Consider the following 18,423-nt stretch of genomic DNA (forward strand, 5'->3'; position numbering starts at 1 on the left):
AGAGCCAAGACGATTGACCATACTTCTTTGGTGGCAGAGTCCACTTCAAGATAGTCGCATGCAATAGAGCACAAGGTTTATAGATTAACATTACATATATGGTTGACAATTTATCAAAGTCACGGAGTCACCTGGTGACTCGTGTCATATATATTCTTCTTCTTCTTCCTCCTTTGCCGAGTAAGGGTTAATTTCTTAATTAAGCAGTTAAGCATGAGGCCTAATTACGTTGAGCGTGTGCTTTGACTCTAAATCTGTTACTAGCTAGTTTGATTTCTACTCTATTAGGATTTGAGTCATTTGACCCTTTCTTTGTTACTATAAATATTGCGTGGTGCCGTACTAGTGGTCTTGGACAGAACAAACTCCAAACATCCAGTGTACTTATATGATATCGTCGATCAGGAGAGAACGATCAATTAACTAAGTTGAATTCAATTATTCAGAATTTTTACATACAGAATTCCAAAACTCTATTGCACTGCGCGCATGAAAAAGTTACTAATATTTAAGCTTAAACCCTAGCTACATTTTTACTCCTCAGCTACTCCTTGTCGAGTTTTGAAATGAAAGTTAAAGATGGCCGTCTCCATTAGTTACGATTGTGATTTCAGTAAATCAAGTCCTGCAGTCTCTGCCATACCCTCGTAGTCTCCACACCAACCCTAGAAATTTTAACCTGCAAATTTCGATCATGAAAATCAAACTAAGTCAATCCATGATCAAATATCTGGTGAAGGAAAAAGCTTCAGAAGTGCAAAAAAGTAGTAATCGGTCACCTGAGCATGCAGCGTATGGAAAATCTTATCACCCACAGTGGAAAAGTTAGCGCTGACAACTTCGGCTCCTTCTTCCTGAAGTACACTGATAACTTCATAAAACATGAAGTTCTTATTCAGCCCACTGATCAGCATTACTTCTATGCTAGGACCTGACTCACTCATTTTAATAATAGGCAACCTTGATCCGACCACCACAGCTTTATTATTAGCACGATCGACATTAGTAATGCTCGACTTGTTACTAGTCCCTGATTGTGATTTCAGTTCTTTCTCCTTCCTCTCCTTCAGATTCTCTATTCTTTCTGTCAATTGCTTTATGTAGGATGCTGCAAGATCGAGCTGACTTTGCTGCGTCATCATTTCCTGAATACATAGAAGAAACAACAAATTAGCTAGTGAAGTATAACAATAGGGTTTGACACATGCATAACAAGAGGTCTGATCGATACATTATAAACCCAGTTCCTAATTTCCTATAATAATATATGCGTTCGATTTGAATACATGTCACTGTGATTTGCCAGCACAGTACTGGAGGAATGAGTTCTTGCGTACGTGCGGTGATGAAGTACAGTACGTACCTTGGATTTGGAGGATTTGAAGTACTGGGGAGGAACCATGGAAGCGAGCTTGAAGCAGAGACCTTTCATTTGGATTCTCCGGTTCCTCTCCACCGTCTTTCTGTCCAGTTTGGACGACGTCTCACTGGTACACTTCTTCATCGATCCCTAATTGCCTCTCTCTCTCTCTCTCTCTCTCTCTCTCTCTCTCTCTCAGAGAAAGAAACAAAAACCAGAACGTACACGGAAGTACGTTCAGTGGAACACCGAGAAAGAGATGGAGAATCCAAAGTGGGGGAGATTCGGAAGAGAATGGACTTGGATGCTTATATATAGCACGTCGAAGAAGATTGCAAGTCAAGTCCAGGGCAAACATCAGCAAATAAGCGAGTAAAAGGAAGCACAATCTGAAGCTTCCACAAAAGAGTAATTGGCAGGGGGCCCCAATAGCTGCGTAAGTAGGGGACACTTGTCAAAATCATGGAAGGGGACCGTTTGATAGACGGTAGTGAAACCTTGGATGGGATTTTGTTTCTTGTATGAGTGGGACCATTGATCCTAAGTGGCGGGCTCTTGACTTTTGACTGTTTTGGTGGTACCGAGAAATCCGCGCTTTCTTCACCGACCATAATTTTGAGAGCTCTAATAATCAAAAAATTAACCTGAGCCTCTGTTGCAGAACTGATTGTTTTATTTACCCACGGATGAATCAAATTTCATTTTGAGCTTCCTAGCAGACGCCTTAGCTCATATTTAGGCCACTCAGTTGATGATTGTATTTCATGGTTGTATCAGTTGCCGCCTCAAGCTCAACCCGTCTTTTAGTTTGATTTGTTAGGTTCTGGTTGCTTGCGAGGCTTCTCGTTGTAATATTTTAGTTTTCTAATCGATAAGAGGAAATATATGAAACCTTACATGTTGAGAAACATCAATTCAATATGAAACTGCCATAGATATAAAAATACAGCCATCGATAGAAATTAAACGAGCTATCATACTGAAATACTGAGCGGGTCCGATTTGCATATCTAGATTAAGACACAAACGGTACCATACTTTGAATTACTTGATGTTCGGACAGGGAAATTAATGAACGAACTGTTGGAATTGATCATTGATATAACTATTCTCACCTATAATCGTTACTCCAAATTAATTTGAATCTTCATGTTGTTCCTTCGTTTCCTTTCATTCACATCTACCAAATATTAGGACGGATCATCATGATTATTAGGTATGTATCTTAACTATGTAATCAATTCTGAATAGTTGTTTGTGGAGAAAAATCTAACATGTCAACTGTTCTAGCTAATTGCTGAAGCACGTACCATGTGTAATTATCAATTTGATGATGATATCCGCAATTGTTTTACATATCGATAAAGGGTAGGTAGGCATGCATATTCGATGCAATTCAAACCATTTCAACATATATGAATTGTGCACTGGTTTTCCCGTCAGCTTTGTGGTTAAGGCGTCCGCCTTAATTTCTCACAAGCGGGCGGGGTTCGAAAGCTGGTATATAGCGGTGGTGGTGTTTGTAGAGGTGTTTTGGTTGTGGAGTTTGTTTCTTCCTCAAACCCAAAACCAAAAAAAAAAAACATATATGAATTGTGCAGTGAATTCTTATAAAAGGCAATAACAAGTCTTGAATCGATTATGTATATAGGATGGTCGATCGACTCTGAAAATGAAAGAAGAAATTCAACGTCAAAATGTCCATCCGAGTAAAATTTTGGTCTCCCGGACCATGGAGAGTAGTACTAATTAAGCGTGGCAAGCCTGTCAAAGCTGGCTTAGACTACAAATTATTGTATTAGTACTCCAGTTTCCTATCCTTAATCAGTTCTGTAAATCATTCTTCTCATGATTAATTATATTATCATCTCGATCAATTCTGTAAATTGTTTCCTCCATTCACTTCTAGCTATCTGGTGGAATATGTTAGCAAGAAAGCTAAGTACGATATGATCAAAAACATAGATTTACGAGAGTAAATAAGACAAGGCCGGGTTTGGTAGTAATTAATGAAGCAAGCAATGCAAGCAATGTAAGTGCATCTAACTATGTTCTAGGACAACTATTCCAACAAACATTAGCAGACCAGCAAAATAAAGAGTGGTCGTGTGCTCTATCCAGCAAGTTATTGTAAGAAATAAAACTTTAAACACAGATAAAACATTGTTATTATTTGACATTTTCATTGGATTTTACAAATTTAAGAACAACTTTAGCAGACTCTCTATTTTAGCTTTTAGCTATTTTGGATAACATGTTTAGTTTTTTTTTGATATTTTCGGAGCTCCAGCAGACTATCAAAAGTTTAGCTATTATGACTTTTAGTTATCTTGCTAGCTAAATATAGAAAGTGAGATGACTCAAATGAGGCTAACTATAATTTAATACATTTTTTGAAAAAGATATTTTACGTGATATTTAAATATATTTAAACTATTTAATCTTTATTTGAAAAATAATGGTGATGTAATGCTAGCTAAAATAAAAATTATTGATGCAACCGTATATATTTCTAAAGTTGCTAGCCAATATGACATTTTAGCTAGTTTAACTAAAATTTTTAACTCAAAAATAGTTAGCATTGTTAAAGATGCTCTAACATTACCATGTCAAATGTCAAATTCAAATTTGACAAAAAAAGTTTGACCCCTTAGTTGGAGTTGCTATAACTAAGAAGATGCTTCCGACGGCGAAGATGATGAGCAAAATAACAGGTACCGTGCATATTGAATCGAAGACCATTAATGATGACGAAATTAAGCAGCACATGATCCCAGTCAAAACGCAAAACAAGAGTAGACCTACGGAAAGCAATATCACAGCCAACATCCCAACCAACGAGGATGTAGATATGTTCTCGTCGGCGAGCCATAACATCAATCTTCTTCTGTACGAATATATTTTGGTGCTTAAAGATCTTCTTAGCTCGCCGGCGGAAGGTAGGAACATGCGGGCTTCGTGTTGTGTCAGTTGTGTGTGCCGGTTTCCTATGAGTCTTATTGGTGGCGCAGGAGCAGGAGCAGGAGCGACCTCCACAACATGCATTGGGACTCGGCAAACGGGGCACAAGTTACCATTGCTACCGATCAACCTCCATTTTTCTACACAGTTCGCATGAAATATGTGTGGGCAGGAGGTCAAGCGAGCAATAGGCTCATCATTATCAAAACTAGAAAGTTCATCCATACAGATAGCACATTCCTGGATCGTATCTTCTGACCTTCCATGTCTTGCTTCATTGATATACCAGAGATTCTTTGCCCAGAACATTAATAACTCATGCGTCCGATACTACTAACCTTAGTCCTTAATTAGCTATATAGTACTAGCTCCTTCGCACAATGGAGGTTATATTGCTGATGATCGATGGACTAATATCAAGTAACTAATGAGAATCTAGCTAGTATGCACAATGGAGGTTATATATATAGTCCCTAAATCGATGAGGATCGATCGAAATAGGTAAGCCTAAACTGACTAAGATTAAAAATTTTGGTAAGCACATATTGGTAAGTTAATCCTAAATCGATTAGGAGAGCTAACATTAGGATAAAAGACGTAGCCTGTATTCGTACCAATGTTTGGATGGTTATTACACCTACACAAAAATGGGCTTTTACGGCTCACGACGCACACCGTAAATAGGCTTTTAGGTTTATTTATGACGCACAAAAATAAGCCGTAAAAGCTCACGTTGTAAAAGATACAACTCATTATACAGCGCAAACCAGAAGTAGATACAGACGGACACTGTAAAATTATCCCAATCAATTCTATAATATCAAATCAGTCATATAAGTATGCCGTGAATGCTAAAAAAGTGGACCGTAAAAAACTTGGAGTAGAATGCCTTGACAGCGTGCTGGCATGCCGTAAAAGAGTATTTCTCTAGCGTGCAGCAAGCATAAATAGCTAGCAAGTGATTGAATCTAACTACCATTTAAAGCTTAGAGAACCCTTAACTTGATTTCTTAGTACGAATGTCAGAAGGATAACAACTCCAACAAACATTAGCCAGCAAAATAAAGAGTGACCAGTGTGCTGTCTCCATCCCCACGAACAAACAATGTGTGCACCCATTATTTTGCTACTAGCTTGTTGAATCGTTTAACTTGCATATATGACCAAAATGATAATTTTTCATAAAGGTTAAATTACGATAGATAAATTTCTGAGCATATTTGATGATCTTCGTGGTTTTGTGATCATACGTAAAATGGGAACAAAAGAAAAAAATGAAGTCCTAAGAGTTTTCCTCGAATAATTTCGAAAGAAATCCGATAAGCTAGCGAGACCTGAGTACTGCGTGAGTTCAATGCAGATCGATCGGAATGATCAACTCATGATACACACTACATATATTACAATGCAGTATGCACTATATATGATCCCTTCTATGCAAGAAAGAGCGAGAGAGAAGATTGAAGAGGAGAAGCTACGTAGCTTCTACCGATCTGTATCTGCATGCGTAGTGCGTACATGATAATGGTCCTGAAACATTATGCGCTATATCCTTATGCAGTAGCTTATGCCTATATGTATTTATACCATTACCATGCCATAAAGTGATCATCCTGAGAGGCACTAGCAGCACACTTCGACACTCATTAATGAATATGTGTTGGCATGCAAGTAATCGAGTGCAGTCTTATTACTTCTTTGGCTTTGGGTGCACTGCACTCTACAATTTGCACTCAAAGCTGCAAAAAATTGGTGCATGCTTTCGATCGATTTGGATCCCTTTTTTACTACACTACTACCTAGAGTGCACAAACAAACACAGTTTCCACTTTCCCCCCACACCACGCCAACTACTAGCTATAGCTCGCACCAATATACTTTGATTGTATCATGATCACTTCCATCGGTAGCAGAGCACGAAGTGACAGTGGACTTCCATTTGACACCGCAGAAATTTACTTTGGGATCAAAAACCTCCGCGGCTAGCGGCATCGAATTCTTTATGCTTTCTTTTGCACAAGTAAAATCCCTTCTGTGATAATTGAGTCCCGCCCTTATTCTTTTGCCTTTTTCAGCATCTAACTACTGTTTGATTCGTAATAATATCAAAGGAAGGTCAGACATAATATTTGCAAAGATTGCATATGTTTTTGATGGATTGCCTAGTGCCTGTGGCTTTTAGCATTGCTTCCAGAACCCAAAAGGGTTTGTAGAAACAGTCAAAAGTGCTTCATGGATAAGCACATATATAGTTAAAGTGCTTTACACACACATATATTGTAAGGAAAAGAACTCGTGCACTGAAAAATCATTTGAAAGCAAAAGAGGGCAAATCCCATGAAAACAATCACATTGTAAATCGAAAGGCTTCAGACAACAACAAATCAATTAGGCTCTGTAAATATGTAAGACGAAACCAAGCTAGGCTACTGCATTACGGTCAGTTATCGGCTACTGTCCACGTCATGTCGTTTTCAAAAATCCAGTGGCATACTTCAGTATTTCCGGGGCTGGAACCCAGTGCCACGAATGCGCCATGTCCGGGGCTCCAGGCTGACGTGTCAAGATGACAAATTGCAACAGCGTGATTGATCTTGTTTCGGCTCTCCACGTCAACAATGTCGGCCTCGTAAACCCTAACCTTTGGTACAGAGTGGCAGTAATACAGCAAGTACGGGTACAAACTCTGGTGACACGAAACAGATTCTGTCACTCGTCCCCCGTTGATCCCGATGACCTTTCCGATCATCACATTTTTCTTGGACCCGCGCACATTCTCCGTAGTCCTGACCACCACATTGTGGCCTAGGACTGACACGGAGAAGTCTATCATGTCCTCGACCGAGCCCACGCAGTACTTCGTCTCGCCTGGGCTCGGGGCCCTCTCGCACTCCGTGAGTGTATTTGTTATCACCCGTTCCGTAGCGGAGTTGTCACCAACGTGAAATAACTCCTTTAGCTCCGACATCCTCGACGTTGAAAAGGGCAATTTTGACAAAATGGTCCGGGGCAGAAACGACCTTTCCGGCATTTTGTCCTTAATGTCGGGCATCACCATTACATTCCCCTGCTTCAACATAGATTCTCTAAAGAACTTACCCGGCTCAACCCATCTATTCACAGAACTGCCACTACTCCCACTCTTCTCTTCAGAATCAGCTGCCACGGTGGTGAAGTTGTTATACTGGGCAAAAGTGACGCCGTTTTTGGCGTACTCTTTGAACGAGCGGCCCAAGCTGTAAGACTTGAACCCAACAGATGTCCGACCCGTCGACCCGGCTCCGTACTCTTTAAAAGAATCATTTCCGAGATTAAACGACTTGCCGTAATTCGAGAAGGTCACTTTCCCGGAGTTGGCATTCTTCGCGTAAGACAGGAACGAATCGTCGCCGACGTTCGCGCCGTTACGGTAACTCGAGAAGCTATCGATCCCGGATTTCCCGCCGGCTCCGTAGCTCTTGAAGTTACTGTGCGGGTTGTTACCGTTGAGACCGTACCCTTTAAACGAGTCGTTCGCGGCTTTCCCGGACTCTCCGTAGCCCGTGAAACCCGACCCGACGATGTTGGCGTTTCCGGCGTAGCTGTTGAACTCGTTGGGGTTGGCATTGCCGTTCTTGCCGTAGCTGATGAACGTCTCGGCGCCGGCGTTGGTGTCGTCGCTGTAGGCGGTGAAGGAGAGCTTGTGGTTGCTGGAGCCGGAGTCGTAGGACGCGAATCGGAGATTGGGGACGTTGACATGGTCGTGGTAGGAGTTGAAGTCGCCGGATCCGGCGACGGCGCCGGCGGCGTAGTTGGTGAAGGTGTCGTTGGCGACATTGGCGTCGTGGGCGTAGCTGGTGAAGTGTTCGCTGTGGGAGCGGGAGGTTTTGCTGTACTTGGTGAAGGAGTCGTGGGGGGAGTTCAGGTCGCCGGAGTAGTTTTTGAAGGAGTCGGCGCCGCCGAGCTGGGAGGTTCCGTAGGTGGCGAAGTTCTTGTTGGCGTAGCCGGCGAAGTTTGAGCCTTTGGATCGTGACGTAAGGAGTTGGTCACTTTGTGAAGATGCGTCGAAGGAGCAGTAGAGGTTGGCGAGGGAACAGAAGGAGGTGAAGTGGGAAGGTAGTGAGTTCTGGGCGGCGAGTTTGGTGAGAATCGCTGAGTCGACTGGGTTTAGGGTTGAGGATTTGGAGAAGAGGAAGGTGGGGATTGGGAGATGGTTGGAGACGTGGGTGTCCCAGTAGCGGATCAGTGAGGCTCTGTGTGTAAATGGGTTGAGTTGCTTGGTCGTAGCTTCATTGTTGGTATTGCTGCCCAGTGAAGCAGAAGGTGAGAGTGATAGGATGAGAAAGAACAAGAAGATGATGCTCATCTTGTTCAGCTGGAAGCAGAAACAGAGGCAAATGAGAACTGAGGTATTAGCTTTGGTTTCTAAATAGCATAGAGCTTTTTCAGAATGCTGAGTTGCTTTCTTTGCCCACAAGTTGCTTTTATAAAAAGCAAATATGCCGGGTCTTGTAGTGTAACTGTCTAGCTAGCTATCTGCATAAAGAAGCTAGTAATGAAGCAGCACTCATTAGCTTTTTTTTGTTGGACACAATCAAAGCAAGCGTACTAGTCATCGAGTGTGTTCTATAATGCTTCGGAGTTTTGAGTTATGTCGAGATTACATAAGAAATGAAGGTAGTAAGTAGTTTAGAGGGTGATTCTAAGTGCTGCAAAGTATTGAAACTCTAGAGCTGAAAGTCATCAGATTAGTATTGCCGCATTGCATACTGCAGTCATTAGATTAGTTCATTGTTTGCCGCATTGCATACTGTAGTAAGTGATAATGGTTTGGTTTTGATCTTGTAAAACCCTGGAGAAAATGGTGGCCTGAGTTGATTTAGGGTTAGGGAATCAAGGGCATAAATTAAGCAAGGAGTCGTTGCTTTCCAGTGAATCAAGTCAGTTTGTGCTTCTGAGATGAGTCAGATCAGTTATGGAAAACAGGAGTCAGATTTTATAGATGAGCATATTCTAAAGGGACACTGATATCGAAAGGGTGAGCAATGTGTATAAATATATGTGACGACTCCGAAGATAATGTTTGCGACTTAGACAAGGTTCATGGAGTTGTTAAAACCCAGACCAGCTTCGAATTAGAAAAATCCAAACTTTTGATGCTTCATTTTTGGCTTAAGTAGCCCACTAATTTGGTGCAGCAGCGTGCATTGCAGTTGCAGAGTTAGTAGTCCCTGCTATCAAGGCAGTCACTGGTGGACAAAGATGTAGATCACTAACCAACAAGCGTTAAATGGTTTTTAGGTAGGATGCCAATATTTTTTTCTTACTTGAACTTTGGGAAGGAGGCTATGTTTGAAAGGAAGATGTACCAAATTTTACTACTCAATTTTGACACATATTATAACTAGTTTTTGAATAAGTTATCCTATAGGGTGAAAAATTATATTGTGTTTTAAGAAAGTGCAAGTTGAAGTGGATTTGAAATTGTTGACTATTGACAAAGTCTTATTTGTTTTTTTCTGTGACTAACTTTATCGTCGTATATATTATGGAGAATTTAATTTCATTATTGATTTTTCAGCTAAATTAAAACGGAAAATTATAGTATTCCATATGGTATAATATGTCTCATACATTATAAAATGTATGACTATCATTGATTGAAGAAACAACTAAATGACCATGTAATAACTATTTACCCTTTCAAAAGCCCTCATGTGTCATCCAATTAGACATATTTGCAATAGGTATGTCATACCATATGGTATGATAGACAAACCCAATTAAAACACTTTGGAGATAGTCTTAGACTCTTAAGAAGAACCTCAGTTCAAGTGGAAGAAACCTTATCATTTGGAGATAGTCTGCTCACTTCCAAAGATGGGAATTTAGAAGAGTAGAAGTGGAAGGTGATTACAAGTTGGTCATTGATGCAGTAAATGGTGTGATCAACCAACCCTGGAGGCTCCTAAAACTAATTGAAGATATTCACTTGCTACTAGCCTTGAGAGAATTTTGTTTGGACAGGTCTTTACAGAGACCAATTTTGTAGCTAATCTTGGTTATGCAAGTGATGTTCTGTTAGATCAAATGCCCCTTGTATTTAACATTTTAAACCATGGTTGCCATAGTGGGTCTACAAATTCAAAAACGACATGTTGTGCCATATAATCAAACGGCATTCGTTTCGGTCCATCAGTTGGGATTTGGTGGGAGATGAAGTGAAAGGAGTAGAGCAAACCAAACCCAGAAGTTAGTTAAGACGAACACCCGCCAAAAATGATAGTAACATCTTCTTCCTCCATTGCAAACCCTCCTCCTCATCTTCCTCCTCCAACTCCATCAACAACCTCCAAAAACCCCAACAATGCATTCCTACCCATCAGCCGCCGCGACCTCCTCGCTGCCCTCACCGTCACTGCAGCCCCTTTTGCACTCCACCCCATGTCCCTACAAGACACGGCTTCTGCTCGTGGCCTCTTCCAGATGCCCCCAGTTAGACTCATCAACCGGTAATTCACCAAACCCAGAACTTCTTTTCCCATCTTTTCTTCTTGAATTGCTCTTTGTTTGCTCAGAAATTCAATGAAATGGAAATTGGGGTTTATGTTGCTAGATGCTTAAATTGAAAGTTTTTACATTTTAGTGATATATGTGATTTGATTGAGTCATGGTTTAGTGGGTTTGAATTTTAAAGTGTTGTGCATTAGTTGTGGAGGTGTTGCTAAATGTTGTTGGTTGGTGTTTGACACTGTTTGTGGGAAGGTATTTTCTGGTGAGGGCTGGGGAGTCTGAATATGAGAGCTGGGGAGTGATTAATACGAATCCGGTTGCGAAAACTTCTGTTGACAGCGGGTTGTCTGAGAAAGGGAAGAAGCAGGCGGTGAGGGCAGCTTTCGACTTGAAGGAAATGGGGGCTTGTGACACCAGCTGTTGGATTTGGCCTTCTATCACTCAGAGAGCTTACCAGGCTGCAGAGATCATTGCATCAGTTAACGGGGTCACTCGAAGGTATGCAAGTTAATATTCGATTGGTTTTGACACAATGAGTACTCAATGCTTCCTCATTTAGAACCTTGCTTTGAATTTCGGTTTGTTTCAAATCCGGAACATCATTTTATACGATTTGCTATTATGAAACATGATACTATTATGTATCCTGCTCTCTTAGTTAGCAATCGAAGACTAAATTGTTTAAATTGGAATTAATGATGATTTTAGAGGCCAATTTGGAATCACATTGCTATGATAGAAACCTGTTGTTCAAGACTTCAAGTACAACTTTATATGATAACTGTCCATGACTCCATGTATGTGCACTTGCTGCAATCATCCCATTTTCTTATTCTGTTCTGTTGCAGTAACATTGTTCCGGAGTATAGCTTTCTAGATGCCCGTGGCTTAGGAGCTTATGAAGGAAAGAAACTAGAAGCTGTTTCAGAAGTAATATTTCCATCTGCTAACTTTTCAGAATAAATCTTGAATTTCCTTCTAAATTTTTTTTTTTATAGACTTTTAATCTACAATTCTCCTGTGACTCAACCAAGTGGAATACTACTACTGCTCAATGACATCGTCATTAACATCTGTGTTCCTACTCAGGTATATGCATCAGATACTATTTCTCCAAGAATCAAGCCTCCTCCTATTGACGATGGAACCCCAAATGAGAGCGTCTCCGATGTGTTTGTTCGGGTGACACAACTCATGTCCATACTCGAGACTCAATACTCTGCAGACACGGTGATAATTGTCTCACCAGATTCGGACAACTTAACAATCCTACAAGCTGGCATAGTTGGACTTGACTTGCGAAGGTAATTGGACACACTTTTTACCTAAAATTCCCAGTATTCTCAGCAAGATACATGTGTTTTTTATTTGGGATAAAGAAGAAACTTATTTATATATTTCAGGCACAGAGAACTTTCTTTTGCACCAGGAGAAGTCAGATTTGTCGATACCAATAGTGTACCTACTTACAAGCAACCTGCATCAGCTGTATATAAGTGTTTAAATCCACCAAATTGTACCTAAACATCATTCTGTCTCATACTATGTGAAGTCTAGTGAAGTCATGTTCACACTTGTTTATAATCATCATCAGTTCTCATGAATCATAATGCTTTTGCTCATTCTGTTTCAATGGTTTATTTCTATTCTCATGAATGAGGAAAAGAGGCATGAAAAATACTAATGTTATCTACCAAACAAAAGCTACCAATTCTCATGAGAATTGCTGACTCCTCATTCAGTTTCCATGATTAATGATTTATTTGTTTTTTCAGATAACATTTGTTTACGGTTTTACTCATCTTCCTTTATCAGTACGAGTTATCTCGTTTGTGAGATGCGTAGTTTTATGAGCGTTCCGTCATCGGTGTGGATAATTTTACTTGCGGTATTATTTAAAGTTGTTGTACGTTAACCGCCTAATCCATTTTTTTAACACTCAAATTCATTCATCCGTTATAGTCTCTCTTTTTCTAAAGATATTTGCATTAGTTAGGGGCTTATCTGTTATTGTACTCTATAATAACTTGTTTTAATTTGACTGACAATGACCTTTTATTTGGAAAGGAACCGACGTTTGCCTTAATTGGACACATCATGATCAAATTCCAATCAATTATAAAACCTTTATGTCAGTCACGATGAAGTTGTTAAAAATCGTCTATGATTACTCGATTTGTCTATCTGTATCAATTTTACTTAAACAAATTTCATTTCATTTCCTAAAACCGAAAATCCTGTGAATCAAAGAAAGTCACTTGTAGCTTTGTATAGTTTTGGAGCATTAAACTAACAAATCTCTAAAGTTTGGTTATATGAAATAACTAAAAAAAATAAAAATAAAAATATTGAAATAGTGAAGTGGATGACTCATAACGCCGTGACGGCGTGGCGTTATGGGCAAAAGTAAAATAAGAAAAATACAGTCAGCATTTGTGTTTCCAAAACTTCCAAAAGATCAAGTCCATCTCAGAGTCATACACACACGGAGAGCGTGACTCCGACTCGGCGACTCAGAAGTGGTTCACCGCCTCACTCTCTCTCTTTTCCGGCGAGCCTTGTTCTCTCCGGCCGCGAAAGATCGGAGTCCGATTCGAGCATTTCCCTCCTTCAAATGAGTATCGTCCGATCTTGTAACTCACTCGCAGCGATTCGTGTATAGCTCGACCTCCATGGCCATCCGAGGCGTCGATTTCAAGTGGTCAGTACTACCTTTCTTCTCTGCTCCGGCTAGGTTAAACTGCGGCAGTTGATTTTGATTTCGGATTGTGATTTCTTTTTGCTTTGCAGGTACGATGGATTCTTCTTGTCGATGCTCGCCACCAGTGTGTATCCTTTTTCACTGTGAAAGTTAGGGTTTCCGTTTCAATCTCTGCAATTCTTTTTTCGTTTTTGGATTATCTGTTTGTTGTGGTTTTTCCTTAATTGGATTTTTGATAGAGTAATTGTGGCGATTAATTGGAAGCGGTACCATACTTGTACATATCCGTTGCATATATGGATCGTGGTAGGTTCTGAATTGTTAATGTGCAGTTGTTTTGGTATAATATTTGCTTCGATTTTCGGCTGTGGTTCTTATTGTTTTTCTTTGTTTAATCTTCAGGTTGATTACACTACAGTGTTTGTTTTTCGCTTGTTGATGTTTGTTGATAATGGACTGGCAGCTGGAATGGGATTGTAAGTTCATTTCTTAGTGAATGTATATCTTTGCACTTGCTTAATTTTCATATATAGAAGCAACAAAAGCTTTTGATTAGCCTCTAACTGCGTTTTGTTTGTGTACATCGTAAGTGAAGTAGTTGCATGTTGAGTTCTCGATGTATCCTAGATTTAGCTGTGGTTTTGATATTGGCGTTTTAGAATTAAAGAAAAAGAGGCCTTGATAGTCCAAGAAATTCCTATGCGACTCACCTCCGATTCTGCATAATATTGCCCTGATTTTTTTTTCTCTTTTACTTAATCTGGGTGGCAATTTTGGGTAGCTGAGTCCCTTCAAATTGTTATGTTTGTAGGGATTTTGGGTGGCAGCAAAGATATGCTCGTTTCTGTGGAAGAGTAGTGGTCATTTCAATTCTTTCTCTGCTACTCTATCCATTTCTTTGGGCTTGGACGGTAATTGGGACTCTGTGGTTTAGAAGCTCGAAGGATTGCGTAAGTTGATATTCTTTGTTCTCGGCAGATTGATGATATGCAAATAAGCTATATAATGGTGCTGATGCATTTATTCGCTTGCAGTTGCCTGAAGCTGGACAGAAATGGGGTTTCCTTATTTGGTTGCTTTTTAGTTACTGTGCACTGCTTTGCATTTCGTGCATGTCACTTGGGAAGGTTAGTGGTGCTATTCATACCTGTTTTTTTAGAATATACCAGGAGTTTGTTATGGTACTTTTTGTTTTCAATGTCCCTTATCGCTCCTCTTTCCAGTGGTTGACACGAAGACAGGCACACTTATTGCGTGCTCAACAAGGGATTCCTATATCAGAATTTGGGGTAAATCCTCAAACATTTGTTTGTATTGCCTAATCGTTTTTACCCTGTGTCATACTGATGTCATTGGTTTCTCGTACTGTTAAAGATTTTAGTTGATATGATCCGGGTGCCAGATTGGGCATTTGAAGCTGCGGGTCAAGAGGCAAGAGGAATGGGTCAAGAAGCTGCATACCAACCTGGACTTTACTTGACAACGGCACAGGTTGATCTCCCTGTTCTATTGATAAGGAAGCTGCTTATTGTCCATGATTTGAAACATTTTTCAGTTTTGAGTCTAATGATTATGTCCTTTACTCCTTTTGAGTGTAAAACCATATACTATAAGCTAATATATGTTATACTTTTTTTTTTTTGGAATTTGGTATTAGTGTAGTTAAGCTATCTATGTATAGCAAAACTAATGTTCAAGAAAGTAGTGCCTACAAAATATAGGTTTGGGAATTTTAAAGGGTGTTTGTTACAAGCTTGCTTGTCTGCCTATGCATGTAGTCTGTTGGAAACTGGATAATCTGTATCAAGCTTCTGTCAGATGTTAGAGGTCTGTTTTGAGATTCTTTTTGCTTTCGAGAGTGTATTATTATTGTGCTTTACTGGTGGGCAATAGAGAGGAGGAAAAAAAAATGGTTTCTTCTTCTTTAAATCTTATGGTGTGTATGATAACTCACTGTAATATCTGGTGATTACAGAGAGAAGCAGTGGAAGCACTCATTCAGGAGCTTCCAAAGTTCAGGTTGAAGGCCGTTCCAACGGATTGCAGTGAATGTCCAATCTGCTTAGAAGAGTTCTATGAAGGCAATGAGGTAAATCTTAAAATCATCTATCTTTTGAAACCATTAGTTGTCTCAAGTTTTGAACCAAAATCTTGTATGTTTACTATTAAGATATGAATTGCATGGATGGACTCCTTCTGAGAACCAAGTGCATTGCTGTATCACGACTTTGCAGACCACTGCACCCACTCTCACAAATCCTTGCCCATAAAGATTCTTAACGGAAATGATGGTGCAGGTTCGGGGCCTACCGTGCGCTCACAACTTCCATGTAGAATGCATCGATGAGTGGCTTCGATTGAATGTGAAATGCCCTCGGTGCCGTTGCTCAGTCTTTCCCAATCTCGACCTCAGTGCTATATCCAATCTCCGTGCCGAGTCTGAACGGTCATCTGTCACGTTGACTGCCAACCGGTATGTTAGAGCCCAACCATCCAGTCAGAGCTATCTGCTGAGATTGCAAGGTGTGCTCCAGCCAGTCCATTCAGAAACTGCAAGCAATGACACAGACACTGCTTTGGCAACTGCCGAGAATGGGGATGTTGCCTCGTCTAGCCGGGATCCATTGAGCCAACGGCAGGTCCCTTCTGTTGGACATGTTATAGTTGTTGAGTCCGCCTCCTCTCCACAACAGCAACGATAGACAGTCTCAAAACTTAACTGCGGTTTCTAACCCTCGTGCCAAAGAAGGCTTATTGGTGTTATTACTCTGTACCAGGCCATCACCACGGTTATCTTTGTAATGATTTACGGATTCGTGGTTAACAAAATGCTGATTAGATACTCATGGTAAGATACTTCAATGATCCTTTTCTCTGTTGGCTCTTTCCAGAAGTTTTCTATTTCCATCTAAACCTTCAATTGAGTGAATGAGAGAACTAGAAAACGATGGAGCCTTGACCTTTTGATAATCCAACCATTAAAGCCAGCTTGGTTTCCCCCAGAATGATAACTAATTAACCATGATTAAGCTTCAGTGAAGCACCTCACATCAATCGGAAACGTTTCATTTTCACTTCAGAGAATTGCCAGATTAGTGGTGTTACGAGGATTGACGTTTACACTGTTCTGAGTAAACGTTTATCTCTTCCGTCAAGATAAACTAATTTCCTGATACATTTTCTCATTTTCTACTTGTGTGCTTTTGAATAATTTGTTTTGCCATTTAGAATTTTCTATTCCATGATCCATCCCATTTTTTGTGACAACAAATGTAACAGCAGATGTGTCTATGCCGTATCAATAAGGGCTCTCTTAACTCGAAGATTTGAGAGTAGACGGTTTATATTTTATTAGCTTTTTACCCGGTATGTGGGTTGAAGTTTAATTTGAATTGTTCTATTTTAAGTGGAATGAATCTGATTATCTTATTTCTTAGATAACTGCTCCACAAAACAAACCACATAGTCTTTTTTTTTCTTCTTAAAATTCTAACGGTGTTTTACAGTTATGGCCATAATAACTTATTTTTATTTCTTTGAGAATTTTCTATTACCTTAATTTTTCGGATAATTCAAAAATGATGAAGGATAAAGTGTAGAGACAAAGAGATAGCAAGAGAATCATCATCTTATTCATTGATAGGAGCCCTTTATATAGGGAATTACACAATACCAATATGGTAAGGATATGAATACATAGATCTAGTCTAACTAAATATCCTATTGGCATAAGGCCAAGACACACATAAAGAATATCCTAGAACACTCCCCCTTGTGCCGCGCGCTGATATGCCGATGGTGCTGATCTGTTGCCTCGTCAAAAACCTCGTCAAGTCATAAAAACCCTGTGGGAGAAAAACTGAACCTTGATCGTAGGAGAAAAAGAGTACAACGCACCCTTCACATTTGATAGTGACATGTATGTATGTGCTAGACTCCCCCTGAAGTTCGCACCTCCCCCTGATCTTTACATCAATCATAGGGCTATTCCTGATTCTTACTAATCACGGAAGTTTCAAAAACTTAGCATGTCAATGCTCTTTAACATGTCTTCAAATGTGGCATTAGACAATGATTAACTAAATCATGCCGTATTGTCCTCAAATGATCTTTTACACTTAGATCTTGAGGAGAAGGTCGCTTGTGAACTCAAAACATAAGTTCGTGCAGGAAATCAGGTTTCCGCGCAGCATGACCTTCAATTACTAGAACAGTCGTAACTTCCTCTAGGAAATACATATGAACGAACCGTAAAAGGTTTTGGAAACTAGACTCATTTAGCTTTCCAACCGTATATTACACACATTCTAGTTCATCAGGAGCTGTTCACAAAGTCCCGTCGAAGTTGACTGTTTTGCCAAAATCAGATTCTCAGACAGATTCGTCCTACTTTACGAAAACGGCCATAACTCACTCAATATGATAGGTATGATCAAATGGTTGGTGTCTATGGAAAGTAGACACATAGACCTTTCCAATGGTACCAATTTCACCATTTTCCAGTGAGTGAGATTTCTTATAGGTCCTGTGGAAGTTGACCTACAAAACTTGGCAGATTCTGATTTCGCTTTTGATGTGTCTTTCTTATGTAGGGATAGAATAAGCCTCAACCTTTCATACCATTAAGTATTGAAAAAGGAGTTACTGCCATTACATTGGCGTTGCGTGGGCGCATAGCTACACTTAGCTTTACAACTTTTCATAGCGAATGAGATGTCAAGTCTTTCGTATTGTGTTGAGTACATTGATGCGTCTTATTGTACTTAGATGGGAACTCCATCTCTTAACACATATTTGTCATCTTGCTTTAGACAAAACAACGGATCTCTCTTTAGAGCAAAGACCTTGACTAATCATGGGAGTATATGTAGGCCTCATTAGTTATAGAGCGCCTAAGCCGATTGATCAT

At 40.0% G+C, this 18,423-nt stretch overlaps 4 protein-coding genes across 4 annotated transcripts; 2 read left to right on the plus strand and 2 right to left on the minus strand.

Moving 5' to 3' along the window:
* Positions 1-421: 421 nt before the first annotated feature.
* LOC101299087 lies at positions 422-1,548 on the minus strand. Its single transcript, XM_004298887.1, has 3 exons — positions 1,364-1,548; positions 780-1,145; positions 422-679 (listed from the first exon to the last, which is right to left on the minus strand). Exons 1-3 carry the CDS (start codon positions 1,502-1,504, stop codon positions 611-613), a joined length of 576 nt encoding a protein of 191 aa, XP_004298935.1. The 5' UTR covers positions 1,505-1,548; the 3' UTR covers positions 422-610.
* A 5,094-nt stretch (positions 1,549-6,642) lies between these two features.
* LOC101293495 (probable polygalacturonase non-catalytic subunit JP650-like) lies at positions 6,643-8,666 on the minus strand. Its single transcript, XM_004300847.1, has one exon. The coding sequence runs from the start codon at positions 8,664-8,666 to the stop codon at positions 6,762-6,764; it is 1,905 nt and encodes a 634-aa protein (XP_004300895.1). The 3' UTR covers positions 6,643-6,761.
* A 1,349-nt stretch (positions 8,667-10,015) lies between these two features.
* LOC101293792 lies at positions 10,016-12,337 on the plus strand. The gene is made up of 6 exons (XM_004300848.1): positions 10,016-10,047; positions 10,687-10,812; positions 11,066-11,311; positions 11,662-11,743; positions 11,903-12,117; positions 12,217-12,337. Exons 1-6 carry the CDS (start codon positions 10,016-10,018, stop codon positions 12,335-12,337), a joined length of 822 nt encoding a protein of 273 aa, XP_004300896.1.
* A 915-nt stretch (positions 12,338-13,252) lies between these two features.
* On the plus strand, positions 13,253-16,421 carry LOC101299379 (E3 ubiquitin-protein ligase SIS3-like). Its single transcript, XM_004298888.1, has 10 exons — positions 13,253-13,514; positions 13,604-13,642; positions 13,754-13,820; positions 13,917-13,990; positions 14,326-14,464; positions 14,549-14,641; positions 14,738-14,803; positions 14,889-15,005; positions 15,490-15,603; positions 15,812-16,421. Exons 1-10 carry the CDS (start codon positions 13,486-13,488, stop codon positions 16,214-16,216), a joined length of 1,143 nt encoding a protein of 380 aa, XP_004298936.1. The 5' UTR covers positions 13,253-13,485; the 3' UTR covers positions 16,217-16,421.
* Positions 16,422-18,423: the final 2,002 nt, after the last annotated feature.

Source organism: Fragaria vesca, linkage group LG5, assembly GCF_000184155.1.
Source record: "Fragaria vesca subsp. vesca linkage group LG5, FraVesHawaii_1.0, whole genome shotgun sequence".
NCBI lineage: Eukaryota > Viridiplantae > Streptophyta > Magnoliopsida > Rosales > Rosaceae > Fragaria > Fragaria vesca.

What these genes read in the sequence shown, in the direction of transcription:
- LOC101299087 (XM_004298887.1), bottom strand. Translation starts at nt 1,504, where the DNA reads ATGAAGAAGTGTACCAGTGAGACGTCGTCCAAACTGGACAGAAAGACG. An exon ending in TCAAATCCTCCAAATCCAAG is followed by an intron (nt 1,146 to 1,363) that starts GTACGTACTGTA and finishes CTATGTATTCAG; the next exon opens with GAAATGATGACGCAGCAAAG. An exon ending in TCCATACGCTGCATGCTCAG is followed by an intron (nt 680 to 779) that starts GTGACCGATTAC and finishes CGAAATTTGCAG; the next exon opens with GTTAAAATTTCTAGGGTTGG.
- LOC101293495 (XM_004300847.1), bottom strand. Translation starts at nt 8,666, where the DNA reads ATGAGCATCATCTTCTTGTTCTTTCTCATCCTATCACTCTCACCTTCT.
- LOC101293792 (XM_004300848.1), top strand. Translation starts at nt 10,016, where the DNA reads ATGTGTCATCCAATTAGACATATTTGCAATAG. An exon ending in AACTAGAAGCTGTTTCAGAA is followed by an intron (nt 11,744 to 11,902) that starts GTAATATTTCCA and finishes GTTCCTACTCAG; the next exon opens with GTATATGCATCAGATACTAT. An exon ending in GTTGGACTTGACTTGCGAAG is followed by an intron (nt 12,118 to 12,216) that starts GTAATTGGACAC and finishes TATATATTTCAG; the next exon opens with GCACAGAGAACTTTCTTTTG.
- LOC101299379 (XM_004298888.1), top strand. Translation starts at nt 13,486, where the DNA reads ATGGCCATCCGAGGCGTCGATTTCAAGTG. An exon ending in CGTGCATGTCACTTGGGAAG is followed by an intron (nt 14,642 to 14,737) that starts GTTAGTGGTGCT and finishes TCCTCTTTCCAG; the next exon opens with TGGTTGACACGAAGACAGGC. An exon ending in AGTTCTATGAAGGCAATGAG is followed by an intron (nt 15,604 to 15,811) that starts GTAAATCTTAAA and finishes ATGATGGTGCAG; the next exon opens with GTTCGGGGCCTACCGTGCGC.